Source organism: Balaenoptera musculus, chromosome 2 (genome assembly GCF_009873245.2).
Source record: "Balaenoptera musculus isolate JJ_BM4_2016_0621 chromosome 2, mBalMus1.pri.v3, whole genome shotgun sequence".
Lineage (NCBI taxonomy): Eukaryota > Metazoa > Chordata > Mammalia > Artiodactyla > Balaenopteridae > Balaenoptera > Balaenoptera musculus.
The window spans coordinates 89,635,074-89,653,809 of record NC_045786.1 but is presented as its reverse complement, the minus strand read 5'-3'; the positions used below and the strand labels follow the sequence as shown (position 1 = coordinate 89,653,809).

Genomic DNA, 18,736 nt, shown 5'->3' with positions numbered 1-18,736 from the left:
CTATCACTACAAAGTCACTGAGTTAAAAAAAACTGAAATAATAATAATAATAAATAGTACTGTTATCATCATGTAGAATAGTGAGAATATAGAAATATACAATTACATGTTCTAGTTGTCATAAAAAAGCTAATAAATTTGCTATTAAATTCTATTCACAGAGGGTCAGAATATAAAAGTTTAAAAATTTATTCTAAACACTAAAAAACTATCCATAGATGAATCTATCGTTTTTATTTACCTTTATAGTTAACCTTTTGTCCATGTCTCTACAACTACAGCATTTGGATCTTCAGAAAAATAGAATAAAAATAATAATACAAAGACCTGCAGAGCAACCAAACTCCTAATAGCAACTCTAATGCTGGCAAAGGACTATAAGAAAGGAATGGATCTTTGCAACTTTCTTCCTTCTGTGAGTGCTAAGATGGAGATCAAAGTTCTATTGCTTTAATGGCTGTTGGAAGACAGATGCAAAACATGCAGACTTCAGTAAATGAATATTCCAGTTTCTTTAGAAACCAAAAATTGGGGCTTTTATCATATTTTTAAGGTTGAATACAAGTTATAAAATGAAAAAGTATTAATTAAATAGCAAAAAAGAAACTAGTAATCTAATTAAAACAGTCACAACGAAAGGATTAAAGACAACTTAAAAAAAAAATTAACCAAAACATAAATTAAAATATACCTGCTTATCCTTTGAGGTTGCAAAGGAATAATGGGGATCACAGTATTGCACAGAGACTTGCAAAGAGGGCAAAGATATTCTCCACTCTCTAAGTCAAAAAGGTCAACATGAATGCGTTGCTGAGAGCTCAGCTGTACAGCTTCAAAATACCTGCAAAATTACAAGACATAGGTCCATTCAAAACTACACATGTATCTTTGCTCTAATCCAAGTGAAAAAAATCTGGAATTTTTGCCTCAATAAACATCTTTAGAATCTACATGCAAAAATACACAAATTATAATTACAGAAGAAATAGGATGCCCATTCTTTTGGGGGCAAACTGGAGGACACATCAGGGCAGAAACAAATTTAAAATAGTTTTACTGAATTATAATTTGTCTCCTGCCTCAACAGCATGGAGATACAATACAGATGCTATCTCCCTCAGTTTCCAATGACCAACTGAAGTAGTAAGGGCTATTACAGGAAAATTATGTATTTTAATCTGATGCCAAAAAGGTAAACCCTATACAAAATATTTCCCAGGAATTATATTTCTGAACTTTTATCTCTTCCAGATATACAACTAGAACTTCATGTCCCTTATTCTATCTCAAAGGTACTTTTCCCTCTATGTTTTGAGGGGAATGAGATTTTTATAAAGATTATTACTTCTTTTACACAAATACTGATCAAAAGAGACTAATTAGTTTGTGCAAAGCAACTACAGTGAAAATTTTAAGTTGATAACTTTACACACCAATTTCTAAGGGTGATACTATAATGAGTATCATGCAAACAAAATCAGTAATTAAAACTGCTTCAGTTATTCAAATAAGAAAAAAAGAAGACACGAGAAAACATGCCTTTTTGTGGCCTTTAGAGAACTTCAATACTCCTAGCTTCTTTCAAGAACATGTCAGAAGGACAACTTACTTCTGCCAGCACACTGCATGCATTACATGACCACAGCTTCCTGTGTAAGTTCCATATGCCAAGTCTGAATCCATGAAAAGTGGGTCCACGGTTTCTGATAAAGACAAAAATATGAGGTATGTATTCATCTGCCCCACAATCATAAAAAGAAAACAAACAGAAAAGGAGGTTATCAGGTCTAAAATTCTAATCATAAACTTTCTTAGGAATGTCCAGTAAAAGTGTCACAATATCATGGCAGTAGTATATATATTCTTAAGAGTAAGTAAAAAGAGGAAAATATAAAGCTAGACTTCCAGGTGTGATTAGTATGGATTAATGAAAACTTCTATTCTTGATGTACATTTTATTTTAACATTAGGTTTTAAGTTGCATTATCTTGGTTGTTGAAGTGATTTTCTATGATTCAAGCACAGTTTACTTTTGTATTTTAAAAGTGATTTGACTGGGTAACTTTAAGGGATATTTAGGGGCAATATAATCTACTGGCTAAGAGCACAGACTATGGGGTTCAAAATCTGATTTCACCATTTATAATTTGTGGCTTCTGACAAGTTACTTAATTTCTCTGTGCCTCAGTTTCTTCATCTGTAAATGGAGCCAATACTGGTACCTAAACCACAGGGCTGTTATGAAGATTAAGTGAGTAAATACACATAAAGCACTTAACCAGTGCCTGGCACATGGTGAGTATTCTTAGATGTTAACCTTTTTTATCATTATTATTATTCCAAGGGTATTTAAAAATTAAAGCAGCTAACTCCTGATGTGATATAAGAATTACAACATATTACCTAATAAGTACTCCGGCCAAGAAAATGTTTAACAAGAACCTAACCACACGGCAACAACCAGACAAATCCACAACGTAAGACACTGTACAGGAAAATTGGCCTGCGTTCTTCAAAAAAATTATCATGAAAAAAAAAAAGTAAAAGGCAAGTGACTATTCTAGATTAAAACAGACATAAAATAAGCAACATAGGAAACATGTCTGAATCCTAAATGGAAAAAAAAAGTCTAGCTAAAAAAAGACATTTTGAGGGCAGTTGGGGAAGTTCAAATACGGATTTTATATTAGATGATATTACTGAATTATTAATTTTCTTAAATGTTATACTGGTATGGTAGATATATAATAGATGATCTTTAGTTTTAGAAAATGCATGTGGAAATATTTAGGGATGAAATGTCATGAATTCCTACTTTCAAATGGTTCAGCAAAAAGAAATGGAGATAGATAGAAAGATAGACAGAATGAGCAATGTGGCCATGTGCTAACCAAAATTTTAAAAAACAGACAAAGGAGCCAATATGGCATGTAAAAATCTAGCGTCCATTTTACACATGGGTAAAATGTGATCTGACCAAATAAGGCTAAATACAATCTCACTCCCAAACTTCTTTCAGATAGTATTTTTTCTAATTACACAAGTATGAAAAGAAATGCTCAAAAAGACATTTATTAAACAATACATACCCCCTGAGAGTTCTATGGGTTTTCCCCTGTGCTGGGTTAAGGCGGTGGATTTCTGGACACAGGCCGATAATACCATGGCATTATTTTCTAGTTTCACCTCTTGTTCTTCTTGGCAGAGGATGCATGTCAGCACCTCCTTTTCAGTAACAGACGGACCCCGTTTAGGACCCAAAGCAATTTTAGAGTAGTCACTGACTGCTGGGGTGCTACCAAGAGAAACGACCAGAAATGAGGACACATGTTTTGGTCACTTGTCTTTATATTTTGGTAGATTTTAAGTAACTTTAGGGCAAGAACTTTAAGAATAAAAAAAATAAAATAAAAATTATGTTTAGCAATATTAGCTTAAAATCTTCCCCCTTGATTTTTCTGACTTTTATCAGTTAATTTGCTTACTAGAAAATACATTCTGTGTTGCTAAGTGCAAAAAGAAAAAAAGCAGATCACAAAGTAGAATGTATATTATAATTATAGTTAACTTACTGTACCAAGAAGCTGTGAATCTGTTTTTTCTGATTATAAAAGTAATACATACTTATTAAGAAATTTTGGAAAGTCTAGAAAAGTATAAAGAGGAAAATAAAAAGCATCATACTCTCACAACCTAGAAATAATGACTTGTACATTTCCTTCCAGTCTGCTTTCTATTTATAACATTTTTTACACAATTAAGATCACATTACATATACGGTTTGTGTCCTGCTTTATTCACTTATATCTTAGCTGTTTTCTCATGTCATTAAATTTGCTTCAGAAACATTATTTTTAAATGGCTGCACAGTACTCTCACTATATGTCTCATAACAGTTTTATTCATTCCCTCTTATTAGGCATTTAAGTTTCTGTTCTACTTTGGTAGCTATTAAAATTTATAACATACATCTTAATGATTTAGCAATTTATAAGATGTATTCAATGTGTACAATAATATAATAAATAAGAGCAAATACTTACAAAGCACTAATTGTAATGTGAGGCACTGTTTCAAATACTTTAAGTTATGTTACCTCATTTAATCCTTCCAACAATCCTATAAGGCAGGTACTATTATTATCTCTATTTTTCAGATGAAGAATCTGAGGCCTAGAGATGGTAAGAGACTTATCTAATGATTCATCTAGGAAGTAACCGGGCCAGGATTTAACCCAGATGATCTGACTTCACAGGCCATGCCGTGTAATACTGCCTCACTATCCATGCAAGAAGCTCCCTGCAATATCATATATCATCCAACAAACTGGAAATAACTTAAATGGTTATCATCAGTATAAGTGAAATTACATAATACAGAATAGTATGCAGTTTTTAAAAGGTGGGTCTCAGCTAGGTGTGGTACTTACTACTTTTTAGGAGGCGTTCAGCAACATGTGGGTAAAGTTAACTTTTTGGTTATCATAAGGACTAGGGGGCACTACTGGACTTCAGTGGATGAAGGGCCAGAGATGCTAAATGCCCTGCAATTCATCAGGCATGAGAAAGAACTGCTGCCCAAATGCCAAGAATGAGGAATGCTAAGCTTGGTTTTTTCGTTTTTGTTTTTTTATTATTATTTATTTATTTATTTGGCCGCCCTGGGTCTTAGTTGTGGCATCCGGGCTCTTAGTTGCAGCATGCAGGATCTAGTTCCCTGACCAGGGATTGAACCCGGGCCCCCTCATTGGGAGCGCAGAGTCTTAACCACCGGACTGCCAGGGAAGTCCCTGAGTTTGTTTTATATGTAAGAACATACATATACAGATTTCCAAGACATAATATTAAATGAAAATGGGAAACTGAAGAATGATACATGCATAATACCATTTATGCAAATAAAACAAAAGGCTGAATGACACTATATAATTTCTATGGTTACATATATTTGTATCTAATAGCACAGTAAAAATTCTTATAAGATATACGTAAAACTTATAACCAGAGTATCTCTGAGGAAGGGCAGAAAGGGGTGCAGGATTTGGGCCAGTACTCAAATGGAACTTTAGCTTTATCTCTAACATTTGATTTTTAAAAGGAAAATGTGTTAATATAACTGTAATTAAAATTTAAAATGTAAATGTAAATGTAATCTGTAAATGCAAATTTGTAAATGTAATGTAAATGAAAAATGTAAGTACATTTAAAACATGTAAGAGAATATATTTGTGACTTTGGGATAGGAAAAGCCTTCTTAAACAAGATACAAAAAGTTAAAACTCGAAAAGACTGACAAATCTGTCTTTATCAACACTGAAAACTTTGCTATGGCTAAAATTTCATAATTAATGTTAAATAAACAGGGACAACATATGGGAAACATGAAACAAACTTTAATATCCATAATTTTAAAGGACTTCTAGAAATCAGTAAGATAAAAGTAAAGCATCCAATAGAGATGGGCAAAGGATAGTAAGAGGCAATTCTCAGAAGACAAAATGTAACAGGCTAGTGAATAATTATAAGAAAAGACGCTCAACCTAGTACTAACGAATCAGGGAATTTCAGAAGGGCACAAATTTATAATTTTGATTATACCAAATATTTTCAAGTACTGATAATTTTAAGTATTGGTGAGAGTGAAAGAAACAGGAACTCTTCATACACTGCTGGGAGTAGAAATTGGTGAAACTACTTTGGAGGGCAATGTGGCAGTATCTATTAAAATTTTAAATAATTATGACCCAGCCCTTTCATTTATTAGATTCCACCCTTGAGAAGTACTTGTAGGATTGTGCAAGGGGGAACATACAAAAATGTTCTGACACACTGTTTGTAATATGGGAAAATTGGGAAACAAGGGAAAAACAACTTAAATGTCCAAAATCTGATAAATAAAATATTATATGATAAATAAAATATTATATATCCATACTATGGAATACTATGCAGCAGTCATAAAGAATGATGTAGAATCTACGCTAAAGGTCTATCTGTATTGACATGAAAAGGTTTAAAAGACACTGAATGAAAAAGCAACCCACAGAACAAAAAAGGATGGTAAAATTTTAAAAGGCCACTAAAACACACAAAACAAGACTCATTATTATTCACGCACACATGTTTACAAATGCATAGAAAGACACCTAGAACCATAGTTATTATCACAATGGTTATCTGTGGAGAAAGATCAGGAATGTAGAGGACGGTCAAAGGAGACTTACTGTGTTATGTGAATTGTTTTCAGTGAGAACACATACACAATTTTATGTGTACAATCAATCAGGCAATAAAAATATATTATGAAAGCATTAGGGCCATTAATTAATTCTGAGTACATTTCTGCTTACATCCTCTTGTTTGAATAAATATACAGTAGTCTCTTGTTCATTACTTTCTAAATGTTATATTGTTCATAGGTAATATCAAGAGGGTTGGGACTTCTACTTGTTGTTTAAAGTTTTTTATTAGTTTCTAGTTTTATTACTGTTGTCATCCCAGGATAGTTTACCATCATATATATTTTAATCTTTAAGATATAGAGTCAGTATTCTTTGTGGTTCTTTGTTAGCATACTCAGCTTCAGGATTACAGACAAATTATGTAAAGTATAATGTTTACTGTCTACTGTTATTGCAGAAGCACAATTTCCTAAAAGTATCCACAACACACATTGTTTTAAGGAGCAGTGAAAGCTTGTTTTTAAAAATAAGCATAGAAGGGATTTTCAATATTTTAAATTGGAATGCTTTTCAAAGAACCATTATTTTGCCTCCTCCCTTTTCTCACTGTATCTAAATAACAGCCCACAAAACACTACTCTCAGAAAGTTAACCGATTTTCCCAAGAGCACAGCATAGTCTCATAGTCAGAAAATGAGGTTTACTAATTCCCATTCCAATGTGCTCTCCATGACTAAAACTACAGGCGTTGCCTTCTTTCTTTTTTAGAAAAAAGGAAAAATTAACATGGACCATCTTTTTCAGGTGAAGGGTTTTTTTTCAATCTGTAATAGCAGCAGTCATTCTTACCAGAACTCATAAAAATGATGTGGAATATATGAACTGATACATAAATGTGTACCTAAAGAAGTCCGCACGTACAAGATAACAGGAGCTGATTTCTATCTTTGCTGTTTCCATCGTCATGTCTTTTTGTGCATAAAGGTTCCCGACTAACTTCACTGTGCACTTGAACAGTTTATCAACATAAAATTACATCCAGTAAGAGGCTTCACTGTGCCCTTGCTAGCTTAAAAATAGTGTAATTTCTCTTACTTTGAAATATATTTTGAAAAAAATATTATTTAAAGTGAATATGTAATTTTTCCTACAAGAAACTGGGTTGCTAATTTTTAGTTTTGCTTTATTTTACCTCTCTTCCTCCATAATGGAGTCTTCTTTCCCAGACATTTCTGACGTACTGTCATACATGAGTCTGTGAGTTTCAATAAAGTTCTTCTGTAAGGCGGACATCTGAGCCATGATCTTCTGGCGATGCAGCCTAGCAGCTTCAGCTTTTCTTTTTCGTTCTGCTTTTTCTTTATCATGAGTAATCTGGGTATTAAAAGACCAGAAAAATTAGGTAAGATCCACTGTGAAAATTTACATATACTGTTCAGTCAGGCAAAATTTCCTAGAGTAAACTCAGATTCAATCTGATGACTCAAAATTAACATACAGGCTCCATCACATCTTACAATTAATTGTTCCATTGGTTACTTCAATAATTTAACTTTTCAAAAAAATTTTTTTAACTTAAAATGCCAAGTATCTTAAATATCTAATAAACTGCCTTTTATATTCAATGCAGGTATATTAAGAAACAAAATTAAATGAAACAATAATTTTGAATCATTTGTCAATCATTTAACCACTGACATTTAATCAATTTAAAGCCAACTTGATGATGTCTAACAGTTACTACTAAACACATTGCTAAGAATGAGAACTTTAACATTACTGAAATGTATTGGTGTCTTTTTATTTATTTTAACTTAAGTCCAGTGTTTTTCTTTTAAGAAAGATAGTTATTAACCACAAGTAATAATATTCTAGTAATTTTGAGATTAGAATCATCAAAACCTGATTCGTTATATTATGGAAATTCATAACCTAAACATTACCGTGTTTCATTAAATCTTAGATGCACCATAATCTTGTGTTCCACTAAGAATGCTGCTGATTAAATAATAAGAAGGCATGGATTATAAGACATATTCCAATTTCAGACATTAAAATATTTCAAAAATTAATAAAATATGGTATTTTCAATAGCACTGCACTGAACGTCAATTTCCTCTGCTTTTGTGAAATACATATATTATATTGGATAACTATGTATGTCAACTACCACTAATCCCTGTGGTACAGAAACACAATGAACAATAGTAGGCATCCTATATACCTTACAATAAACAGGTTCCTTCTCACAAAAAGAAGCAGCTCCCTTATACCAGTAAAGTTCAAAGACAGAGATGAACGTCATCATCATTATAATGTTATTACCTCATCATTCTTAATAGATTCTGATCCTGATGTAGTTGCTACAATTAAACAAGATTTTTCTCTTAATCGCTTCACGGTGTCAAACATCTGTGAAAAACAGATGAAATGTTAAAGAAAGATTTGGTTAGATTGATCAGGAACAGAAAAATTCACTCAACTGATTTTGTCATCATGTCTCCAAATGTCTTTGACTTAAACTTATTTATATATATATTTTTATATATATATATATGTATATGTATATACACACACACACACACCCACATAGAAATACCTGCAAATACATAATAAATAGCAATCCAGCTAAGAAGAAGTTGGAGATAGCAAAAATCAGCTGGATCAGTCTGCAGGGGTGAGCATACCTCTGCTTTTGCTACGGAAAAAATTTTTTTAAATTTAAAATAACATTTTTAGTTCAAAGACATATAAAGAAAAAGATACAATATGGAAAGTGATACCTTTTCTTCCTGATGCCAGTCCCTCTCCCCAAAATCAACTAAATTAAAGATAATTAGTTTTCTTTGCAGGAAAAAAATCAGAATATATATTTCTTTATATTTACATATATTCTCATAAAAACCTATCCTACTATATACACTGTTTCCTACTTTCCTTTTTCACTTCATCATTTATCTTTAGAGGTGTTTGCAAAACAGCTTATACAGATCTATCTCACTCTTTTTTTGTCTGAGTTTTATGGTTTTACTGACACAAATACAACGTGCACATGAGCTGTGTACTCATTTTCTTCACTGCACAACCTGGCACAAGGATTGGTGACTCTGGTGGCCAGCTGGGCTGCTCTCTCCACAATGGCTTTACAGTTCTTGGAGGAGACACTGTGAGCAGTCTCAGTAGAGTATGATTTGTTGCACAGCAGCACTTCAAGCTCCTCGATGTTGTGGACTAGGAACTTCCGGAAGCCACTGGGAAGCATGTGCTTTGTTTTCTTGTTGCTCCCATCAAGATCTGGCCCTTGAATCTTCTGAGCACCCTACTGTCAATACCTCTGGGTTTCTGCCAGTTACACTTAATTTTGACATACTGGCCTGACTGGTGCTAGATGAACCTCTTGGTCCTCTTTTTGACAATCTTGGGCTTCATGAGGGTGGCCATGATGCCAAGTAGGAGACGGCCGCCACCTCCGCAGGCAGTTCCAAGAAAGAGCTATCTCATTCTTTTTAACAATATCAAGATTTCAGAAATAGGAGAGCACATCCATAAAACTTGTAGTATTTATATTTTGAAAGAGCCTCAGTCTCATGTGGAAAAAACTCCCATAAGGAACTTAAAACAAAACTTTATATTAACCATTTGGATAAAATATCTAATGTTTATAAGAACAGATATTTGTGATTTTTATATATTTTGACAATGGACTTTGGTATTATAATGGAAAAATGAACTTTCAGGACCAGATCTCCAATTTATAACACCAGGTCCATAGGATATAAATGTTGGACTAAATGATGGTTCAACTGACTTTTTTTAAATTGCGGTATCATTGGTTTATAACATTATACAGGTTTCATATGTACAATGTTGTATTTCTACATCTCTATACACTACAGCATGCACACCACCAAAAACTTAGTTTCCATCCATTATGATACAGTTGACCCCCTTAGCCCATTTCACTCTCCCCCTACTCCCTTCCCTCTGGTAACCACTACTCTGTTCTCTGTATCTATGTGCTTGATTTTGTTTGGTTTGATCTGTTCATTTATTTAATTTAATTAATTTAATATTCCACATATGAGTGAAATCTATAGAATAGTTATCTACTTTACTTCTTTTATTTGTTTTTGTTTTATATTTTAAAATGATTATATTGGTAGGTTTAAGAAAAATAGTAAATATTCATGAAATCTACTTCAAGAGAAATCTTGATAATAACATCATTATCTTATAGTTACATATGAAATTGTATCACACTTAAGGAGTGTCTCTGATTAAGTAATAAAAAGAACTAACTGCTTGAAGTACAAATCAGTACAAAGATCCCCAATTGATGTAACCACCCTATATTCTAATTATCAAAATAATATCTAGCTGATAACATAAAAACATTTTCATAAATACAGTGAGAAGAAGCTCCATAACCTTGGCTTCATGTTTCCATTTGGAGGGTTTTCCATTAAAGTAACATTCCTGACCTCTCTCCCTACCCCTCATTCACTCCTCCCCAAAGGCACTGCCATCCACCCAATAGTTCAAACTCCAAATTAGAAGTCATTTTGATTTCTCTCACTTCTTCCATCTAATCTATCAGCAATTTCTATAGCTCCTACTATCACATTATATGTGAATCAGTCCAGCTTCTTGCCATCTGCTTTCTAGCTGAGGTCATGCTCACTTCTCACCAGGATTACTTCAATCATCTTCTAATGGTTACCCTGTTTACTCTTGTCCCTATAATCCATTTACCCCTGACCTGTAAGGTCCTATATGACCTGGCCCCGGCTGTGCCTCTGACCTTGCTGCCTACTTTTCTCTCCCTCCCCCATTATGTTCCAGTCACACTAGCCTTCTTTCTGGCCTCCTTAGGGCTTTTGCATTGCTGTTCCCTCATTCTGGAGTACTTTTCCAGATTCTTGTAAGACTGGCTCCATGTCATTCAGTTCCAGTGTTAGCACCTAAAAGAGGCCTTTTCCGATTACCCATCTAAAGTTACCCCTACTCACCTACTGAATTATTCTGATAATTGTTTTGTTTATTGTCTGTAGCTCAATGTTTGCAACATGATAGCAAGCACCTTATCTGTCTTTTTCAGAGTCTAGAAATGAGCATGGCACATAGCAGGTACCCAATACATATTTACTGAATAATGAAATGAAAAAATGTTAATTTATTAAAAAGAGCCCTCACTAAAACATAGGGAAAATAGGATTACTAACATGAAAAATTATGAGTGATCATGAAAATCAGTAGTAAATCATTTTACAATTAGAGAATATTATGGTTTAATCTTAAAGGCAAGCAGAGGATTCTTAAATATTTAAACCAAGATATGATCAGTTTATTTTTCAGTTTTACCTGGAGTATCCATGTAATCATGTCCTTCTGGCCTTCTAACTGGGGAATTCCCTTGAGTTTTTCTAAAAGCATTTGTATATTCTGAGCATTCATGGCTGAACTTCCCAATCCTTTTTTAAAACACAAAAATTATATATCATGAAGATTTTCTTCATAATTATGTATAAATATAATTTATAGTTAATGTTATTCACATTGATAACCAAAGTTTGCAATCAATCCCTTAACTACATTAATTTTTCAATGGAAGAATCTACAATTACATGAAGTATTAAGTACTAAATTAAAGAACCTGAAAAACCGGAATTACTTTAGGTCTCTCTTGTACATTTTCCATGGGGCTGCTAAGTGAAAACTACCCTTAATGATATATCTTTTTCCTTTCCTCTACTTGGCTCACTGTCTAAAAGTACTTACTGAGAACCAAAGCTCCCAAAAATATGGAAGTGGGAGCTGTCATATCCATAAACTGAATAGGTTTATGATGTAGTCAAGAATCTAAAAAATAGTGTTTAAATAGAAAATGAGATGCTTTTGTCTTATTGATCTTATAAGTCAATGTTCCTAGAATGCCCTCTGAAAAAACTGTCTTAATCATGTAGCGTTTAATAAAAATCTAATCTAAACCTATCCTGCTCTTCCAGATTGAAAATGGTGCAAAACAAACACATTATCATTCACTCAGACTTCCGCAATAACTTTAAATTCAGGAACATTAATATCTTCCATAGATGGGTAGTGTAAACATTATGGTTAAGATAGCAGCAAATATTTGATAATACTGAGACAAGGAATGAAAGTAAGAAACCATCAATGTATGCAGCGCCCCCAAAAGGGGGGTGAGATCATGCAGTAAAAGGATTGTCGTGGGGATTAAAAAACATACCTGTATTATTGAAAGTGTTAAAAACTAAAAATGCTACGAAAAGACTTAAACCAATTTCAGAGTTTTCCGTCTTAAGGACTAACAGATTAAAATTCTATCAGGGCTAAACTTTCTGTTACAAATTGGCAAATAGCTGAAACTGCGTTGAAAATGATACTAAAACATACTTGAGGCCTTATGGTAAAAGTCAAATGTCACTTCTTCTTCGGGAGATTTTTGAAGCTGTTGCTTTTCTTCTAGTAAGCCCAATGCCAGAATATGAAACGCCTGAAAAAGGAAAGTAGGACAAGATCTTTAAAACTGTGCTTCTTAAGGTAAATACATTTTAAATGGAGGTATAAAAATAAGCAATCTGACGGGTAAAAAATGTGCAAAGGTTATGAACAAGCAGTTCACAGAAAAAGAAATGAAATATACACATATGAAAAATGTTCAACCTTGGGAGTTGCCTGGTAGCCTAGTGGTTAGGATTCTGGGCTTCCACTGCCGTGGCCTGGGTTCAATCCCTGGTCAGGGAAGTTCCCGCAAGCCACATGGCGCGGCCAAAAAATAAGCGTTCAAGCTCACTTAAAATTAAAGAAATGTGAGTGAAACAAGATCATCTATGTTTCACCTATTAAAATGGCAAAAATGTTAGAGCTTAGTAAAATACACAGCTGGCAAAGGTGTTAGGAAGCAGGCACTCTTCACCACACTGGTAATGGGAAAGTAAATCGGTATAACATTTTTGGAGGCCAATTAGACAATATCTATCAAAAATGTAAAGGTACAGACCTAGTGCTAGGAATTAGTGTAACAGAGTCACTCACTTAAGTGTACAAAGATATTTGTACAACAATGTTCATTTTAGTGTTCTTTGTTATACAAAGACCTAAAAACAACCTAAATGTCTATTAACAGGAGACAGTTAAATGCATCATAGATGTCCATATAATGGAATATGCAGCTATAAGCATGAGGTAGGCCTATATGCACTAATGTGGAATCACTTTCAGAAGATACAAACCTTTAGGTAGGGCGATGGGAGGTAGGGAGAGAAATTTTAACTTTTGATTTCAAATGTATCTCTGTGGGTTGAAATTTTTACTGCATTTATTTACCGCTGTTATAAAAAAAAAAGTGAGATACACATAGGGTACGATAGCATTTAGAGCCTCCAGACCAATAACAGCCAAGGAAATTTAGTTAGGCAGGTGATAAATAAATATCCAATTACAGCTACCAAAGGTGACATTATTAAGTAACTTATCCGTAACAGTATGAAGAAAAAACTAGCTGCTTCTATTTAATGAGCTAATTCTCATAACAACTCTATGAAATAATTACATTTAAACCCATTTTAGCAATGGGGAAATTACTCTTTGCTCCTTAAATGGGAAGTGTGGTAACCCAAGTGGGGTAAATTCAAGCCTAGACCTGTCTTCAAATCTTTATTATACTGTCTCCTGATAATACAATGTGAAATAAAAAATATAGAAAACTATGATACAATAATGACATGCCAATTTATTATTAGCAGGAACAGCCCTTTTTTTAAATTTTTCTTTTTTTTTTAAATGTAAATGATTCCCAAGAGTAAGGATCCTAAAAACTTGAGAATGTGTCACAAGGAAATCTGTACCACATCTAAGCTGTTTTCAATGACCCTTAGGTCTCAGGTGCTCTAGTTGTGGTTCTGACTGAAGTCAGAAAGTTAGACTACCAATCTTCTCCAGACCCCCAAGAACTCTATGAAGTAGAGAAAGTATTTGAAATAGAGAAAATATTTTCGGTATACATACCATTTGGAGCATCCCTTCAGTCCACAAGTTAGAATCTGGGTCTACTGCCTGCTCAAATATGGTCCTGAGAATGTACATCATGATATCACAATTGAGAAGGTTAACTGCTTTGCTGAAAGCAGGGCAGAATTCAGGAGGAGGAGGTGGTGGTAATGCTAAAGTGGGTAGGAGATCAATGTCAGAAGAGACAAATGGGTATAATTTTATTTGGGTTATCCTTCATGCTAAATTGCAAATGTCAGAATCATATGTTACACGCAAAACAACACATGATCTTTGTTACCTTTAAAGCACTGAAAACATCAATGTCAAGGGAAATATAAGTCACTATGTAAGTCACCCCAAAAAAACTCCATTTGTTATAAATTTAAAATTCTATCACCACTGATGTAGGCTATATCTTAATATGTGAGCAAGAAACAAAGGGTTCTTTGCACTTCCATTAGTTGCCCACTCTCAAAAAACAACAAAAACAAAACACTATATGCTTTGCTGATACAAAGTCACAGCATATAGTCAAAATGAGTCAATTCAGTATCTCATTTTTTACCTTCATCTTTGTTTTCCTGTTTTCTCCTTTTCTTCTGCATATGTTCAGCCTATATATATTTTAAAAAAAAAGTTTATCTTAAAATACACCACTTGACAAGCATGAAACAAATGGGGTACTTTGAAGCAGGCAGGAAAGATTCACAAACCTACCAAAATACTTTATATACTGAAATATGTATTCAAATGCTACCTTATTCCAGAAACAAAATGGTTGTCCTAGGGAAGGCCACTGCAAAATACATGGGTAATAATCCTCATCACTAATTTAGTCCCCATTCTTTCAGCCAACAGTTTTTACCTAGTGTCTATTATATACAGGGCATTGTACGACAAACTGGAAATTATTCATTTTATAAGGACAAAGCCAGACATTACCTTAACTAAGTGATCTAACTTAAATCAACCTTTAATGGGACAAACAGACATTATATGTGCCTACTGATGTGATGCAATATATCACTTATGTAGTAGTCTTGCCCTAAGATGTTTAACTTGAATCTACTCACAAGAATACAATCAGACATATCCAGAATACAGGATATTCTAAAAGACAACTAGCCTATACTCTACAGAAATGTCAATGTTATGAAAGACAAAAAAAGGCAAAAGGATTATTCCAAATTAAAGGAGACTATAGCAACATGACACCAAATGAAGTGCATGATCCTTGATTGAATCCTCCTACCCCTAACACAACTATAAAGAATATTTTTGGTATAATCAAGAAAATCTGAATACTTCCTACGAACTAGATAACATTATTGATTCAACTTTAATTTCTTGGGTAAGATAATGAGCTCTAATAATGAAAACCAGTATGAAACTACAGAAAAACCAGGCAATTTTCTATGGAGTTGGAAAGCATAAAGCATTTTAGGTTTATTTACTGAAGAGGATAACTTTTCCTACCTTGCTATGCTGTGTTTTGGAGTAATGATAAAAGTACATATTGAAGTCTTTCAATGATTCATCTTTCAGCTCATAAACTCCATGGCCTGATACACCTGGTTTCCTAAAAAGATAGAAAATACAGAGGTGAACTGCAGTGCTCTTGAAGTATAGAGTAAGACAAAATAAGAACCTGAAAATTAATCTAAAAGTCAAAATCAAGAGAAGAAAACAACCTTATCTCATCCAACTTGCTTAAACTGAAATGACAAATTTCATTTCAAGAGTAAAACTAAAAACCTACACTGTAAGATCAAAGTCCTGGTACCAGCTAAGTTGTGTTTCATAATTATGAAATTTAAACAAATCTGAAGAAGTTTATTTTATACTATGTAGATCTGACCCCATGCCCTACCTAAATCCCTAAGGCTTCGTTTTTAACCTCTGAAGCCTAAGATTGCCTGTTCAACTACAGCTTGCATTGTCTAAGGCCAAATCTAAAATGGTAGTAGGATATCATATCCATAGAAAATTGAATTGTAAATGAAAATATAGTGGTGAATCCTCTACAGAGAACTACGAGGAAAAGCATTAAGGCCAAAAGGAGCACAACATATTTGTTCTGCACATTAAACAGCTTTTGGTCTCTATCAAAGTAAGTGAAATATTTTATTGAACAATATTAGAGCATAAAAAAGCTACATTCTATTTTTAAGGTTATTTGAAACTAGCAATTTATCTATAAATACATTACTATAACAGTAGAAATTCATTACCAGTATCAATTTTTAATTTCAAGAATTAATCCAATTAAAATCTTATTTCCATTTTTTTGTATCTCAAAGAATCAAAGGATTGCAAAATAATGTTTTAATCCTAGCAGAGAAAAGTCTAAAATTAGAATATAAAAATTTAATAGAATAAACGAAGTCATGGCTTAGAATTGATGAGAAAGAGACTATCGAAAGGTTTCTTTGCTTACTTAAGTCACCTAATATCACAAATGGATATTTCTCATTCACTTGACAAAAATACTCATTTCTTCATCATACAGGTACTAAGTGCCTACAGTGTGCCCCTTGTTCTCACCCATTCCGTCTGTACTTTGTTTTTGTCCTTGGGAGTTCAGGAAAGAACTTCAGAGCTTCTACAAAGTAACCGAAATACAAGAACAAAGATTGGTCTAACTTTCAGAATAAGCATAAATATTAAGTACTCACTTAAATGTGGCCACTTTGTTTATGACATTCTCTAAGCCAGTTTCATTATTTTCCTGTTGAAACAACATTTTTGTCATTTTTACCTTCATGTAATGACTTTATATTCTCTTACTGTGAACTGAAATACACTTTCAATAGCATTCCTGAGTGTTTCATAAACAATAAAAAAAGATCAATTTCCAATATTTAAAAATTAGGTCTAAGGCCAATTAGCTTTGTTTTGAGGGACCAATTTCTTAACAGAGGTAAGATGTATGTATAAACTGCTTAAGGAAGCAATTTAATCTAAGTTTGCCCTCATATATATATACATATACAACCAATAATTCAAAGAAATTATTATTTTCTTTATCTAGTATGTTCATCACCCACATCATTTAAGCACATGCCCATGCTGTACTAACCCCTAAAACCGAGGTAACAAAATAAATAGGATCTACGGTAAAACACATATGTAGATGTCCAAATATATTCTGGCTTCTACAATTATAATAATTTTATTTTTTTCTGACTGGCCTGAACTTTTCCTTGAACAAGGAATTTTTTTGTTGTTTCTTTTTGGCCATGCCGTGCGTCATGTGGGATCTTAGTTCCCCGACCAGGGATCGAACCCACGCCCCTGTAGTGGAAGCACGGAGTTCTAACCACTGGACCACCAGGGAAGTCCCAATAAGGAATTTTTTTTTATGAAGTCATTTAAAATCAGGATAAGGACCTAGTCAATATACTAAAGCAAATTCATAGATTCCTATAGTGCTGCAAAAATTAAATTTAGCCTCCTTTAAAAATGTACTTGTGATAAGCAGTGAAAAATTAGGGTAGACACTAAAGCTTTTTTTTTTTTGCAAAATACGGTAAGTATATAATTATTGGTATGTGAAATTATTTTAGGTGGCACACAGTTATATATTTTTAAATTTTTGAATAGTTATTCATTTATCTTAACATGTATTAGGAAAAAATTAATCTAGAATGTCAAACCTACTATTTCATTGTAATACTGCTTAGAAAGATGCTAAGGAAAAATGTAAGTTGATTTTAAAATGTATTAATAAGGGACTTCCCTGGTGGCACAGTGGTTAAGAATCTGCCTGTCAATGCAGGGGACATGGGTTTGATCCCTGGTCTGGGAAGATCCCCCATGCCGCGGAGCCACTAAGCCCGTGCGTCACAGCTACTGAGCCCGCACGCCACAACTACTGAAGCCCGTGCGCCTAGAGCCTGTGCTCCGCAACAAGAGAAGCCACCACAATGAGAAGGCCGCGCACTATAACGAAGAGTAGCCCCCGCTTGCCGCAACTAGAGAAAGCCCGCGCACAGCAACAAAGACCCAACACAGCCAAAAATAATAAAAAATAAATAAATAAATAAATAAATAAACTGTATTAATAATTATAAAATTGGTAGACAAATGTGCAAATATTATGAAGGTGATATGCCAAATGGTTAAAGTTTGAGAATCAGTTAACAATGAAATTGGAAAAAGATACAGGTATGTTGGAAGAAAAATGACCAACAGTCAAAGCTTACCTCCATTCTACTTCTCTGGAAAGCCTTGATAATACAGGTAAATCTAATCTCTTTTAAGAATCATTGTTCTAATTCAAAATTAAATCTCGGAGTAAAAAATATGACTCATAATCTTTAGGATTACTGCTTCAAAATCAGCAATACTGATCATAAATATCACCTGTGTCAGCCATGAGAATGCACCCTGCAGACCTCCAGCTAGAGAACAGAGATACTAATGGAGGCTCACTCTGGGAGACATGCGAAGGCAACAAACCTTGATTAGACTACCCAGCAGTCTAGGACAGTCCTACATAACGTTCCTTCCCTCTTTCCTTCACCTGGAGTCAGATTTGCA

At 33.6% G+C, this 18,736-nt stretch overlaps 1 protein-coding gene and 1 pseudogene across 5 annotated transcripts in view; both read right to left on the bottom strand.

The window, feature by feature from the left end:
- UBR1 (ubiquitin protein ligase E3 component n-recognin 1) overlaps positions 1-18,736 on the bottom strand; it is a 144,718-nt gene that overhangs the window by 41,011 nt on the left and 84,971 nt on the right. For all 5 annotated transcript variants that reach the window (XM_036842347.1, XM_036842348.1, XM_036842350.1 and 2 more), the window contains 11 exons: positions 16,870-16,922; positions 15,671-15,773; positions 14,760-14,808; positions 14,210-14,364; positions 12,596-12,695; positions 11,543-11,652; positions 8,507-8,593; positions 7,374-7,555; positions 3,090-3,295; positions 1,610-1,703; positions 692-841 (listed from right to left, as the gene is read on the bottom strand). In XM_036842347.1, coding sequence (XP_036698242.1) covers positions 692-841; positions 1,610-1,703; positions 3,090-3,295; positions 7,374-7,555; positions 8,507-8,593; positions 11,543-11,652; positions 12,596-12,695; positions 14,210-14,364; positions 14,760-14,808; positions 15,671-15,773; positions 16,870-16,922 — 1,289 coding nt within the window. The remainder of the gene's footprint in view (positions 1-691; positions 842-1,609; positions 1,704-3,089; positions 3,296-7,373; positions 7,556-8,506; positions 8,594-11,542; positions 11,653-12,595; positions 12,696-14,209; positions 14,365-14,759; positions 14,809-15,670; positions 15,774-16,869; positions 16,923-18,736) is intronic.
- On the bottom strand, positions 9,201-9,622 carry LOC118891130 (annotated as a pseudogene).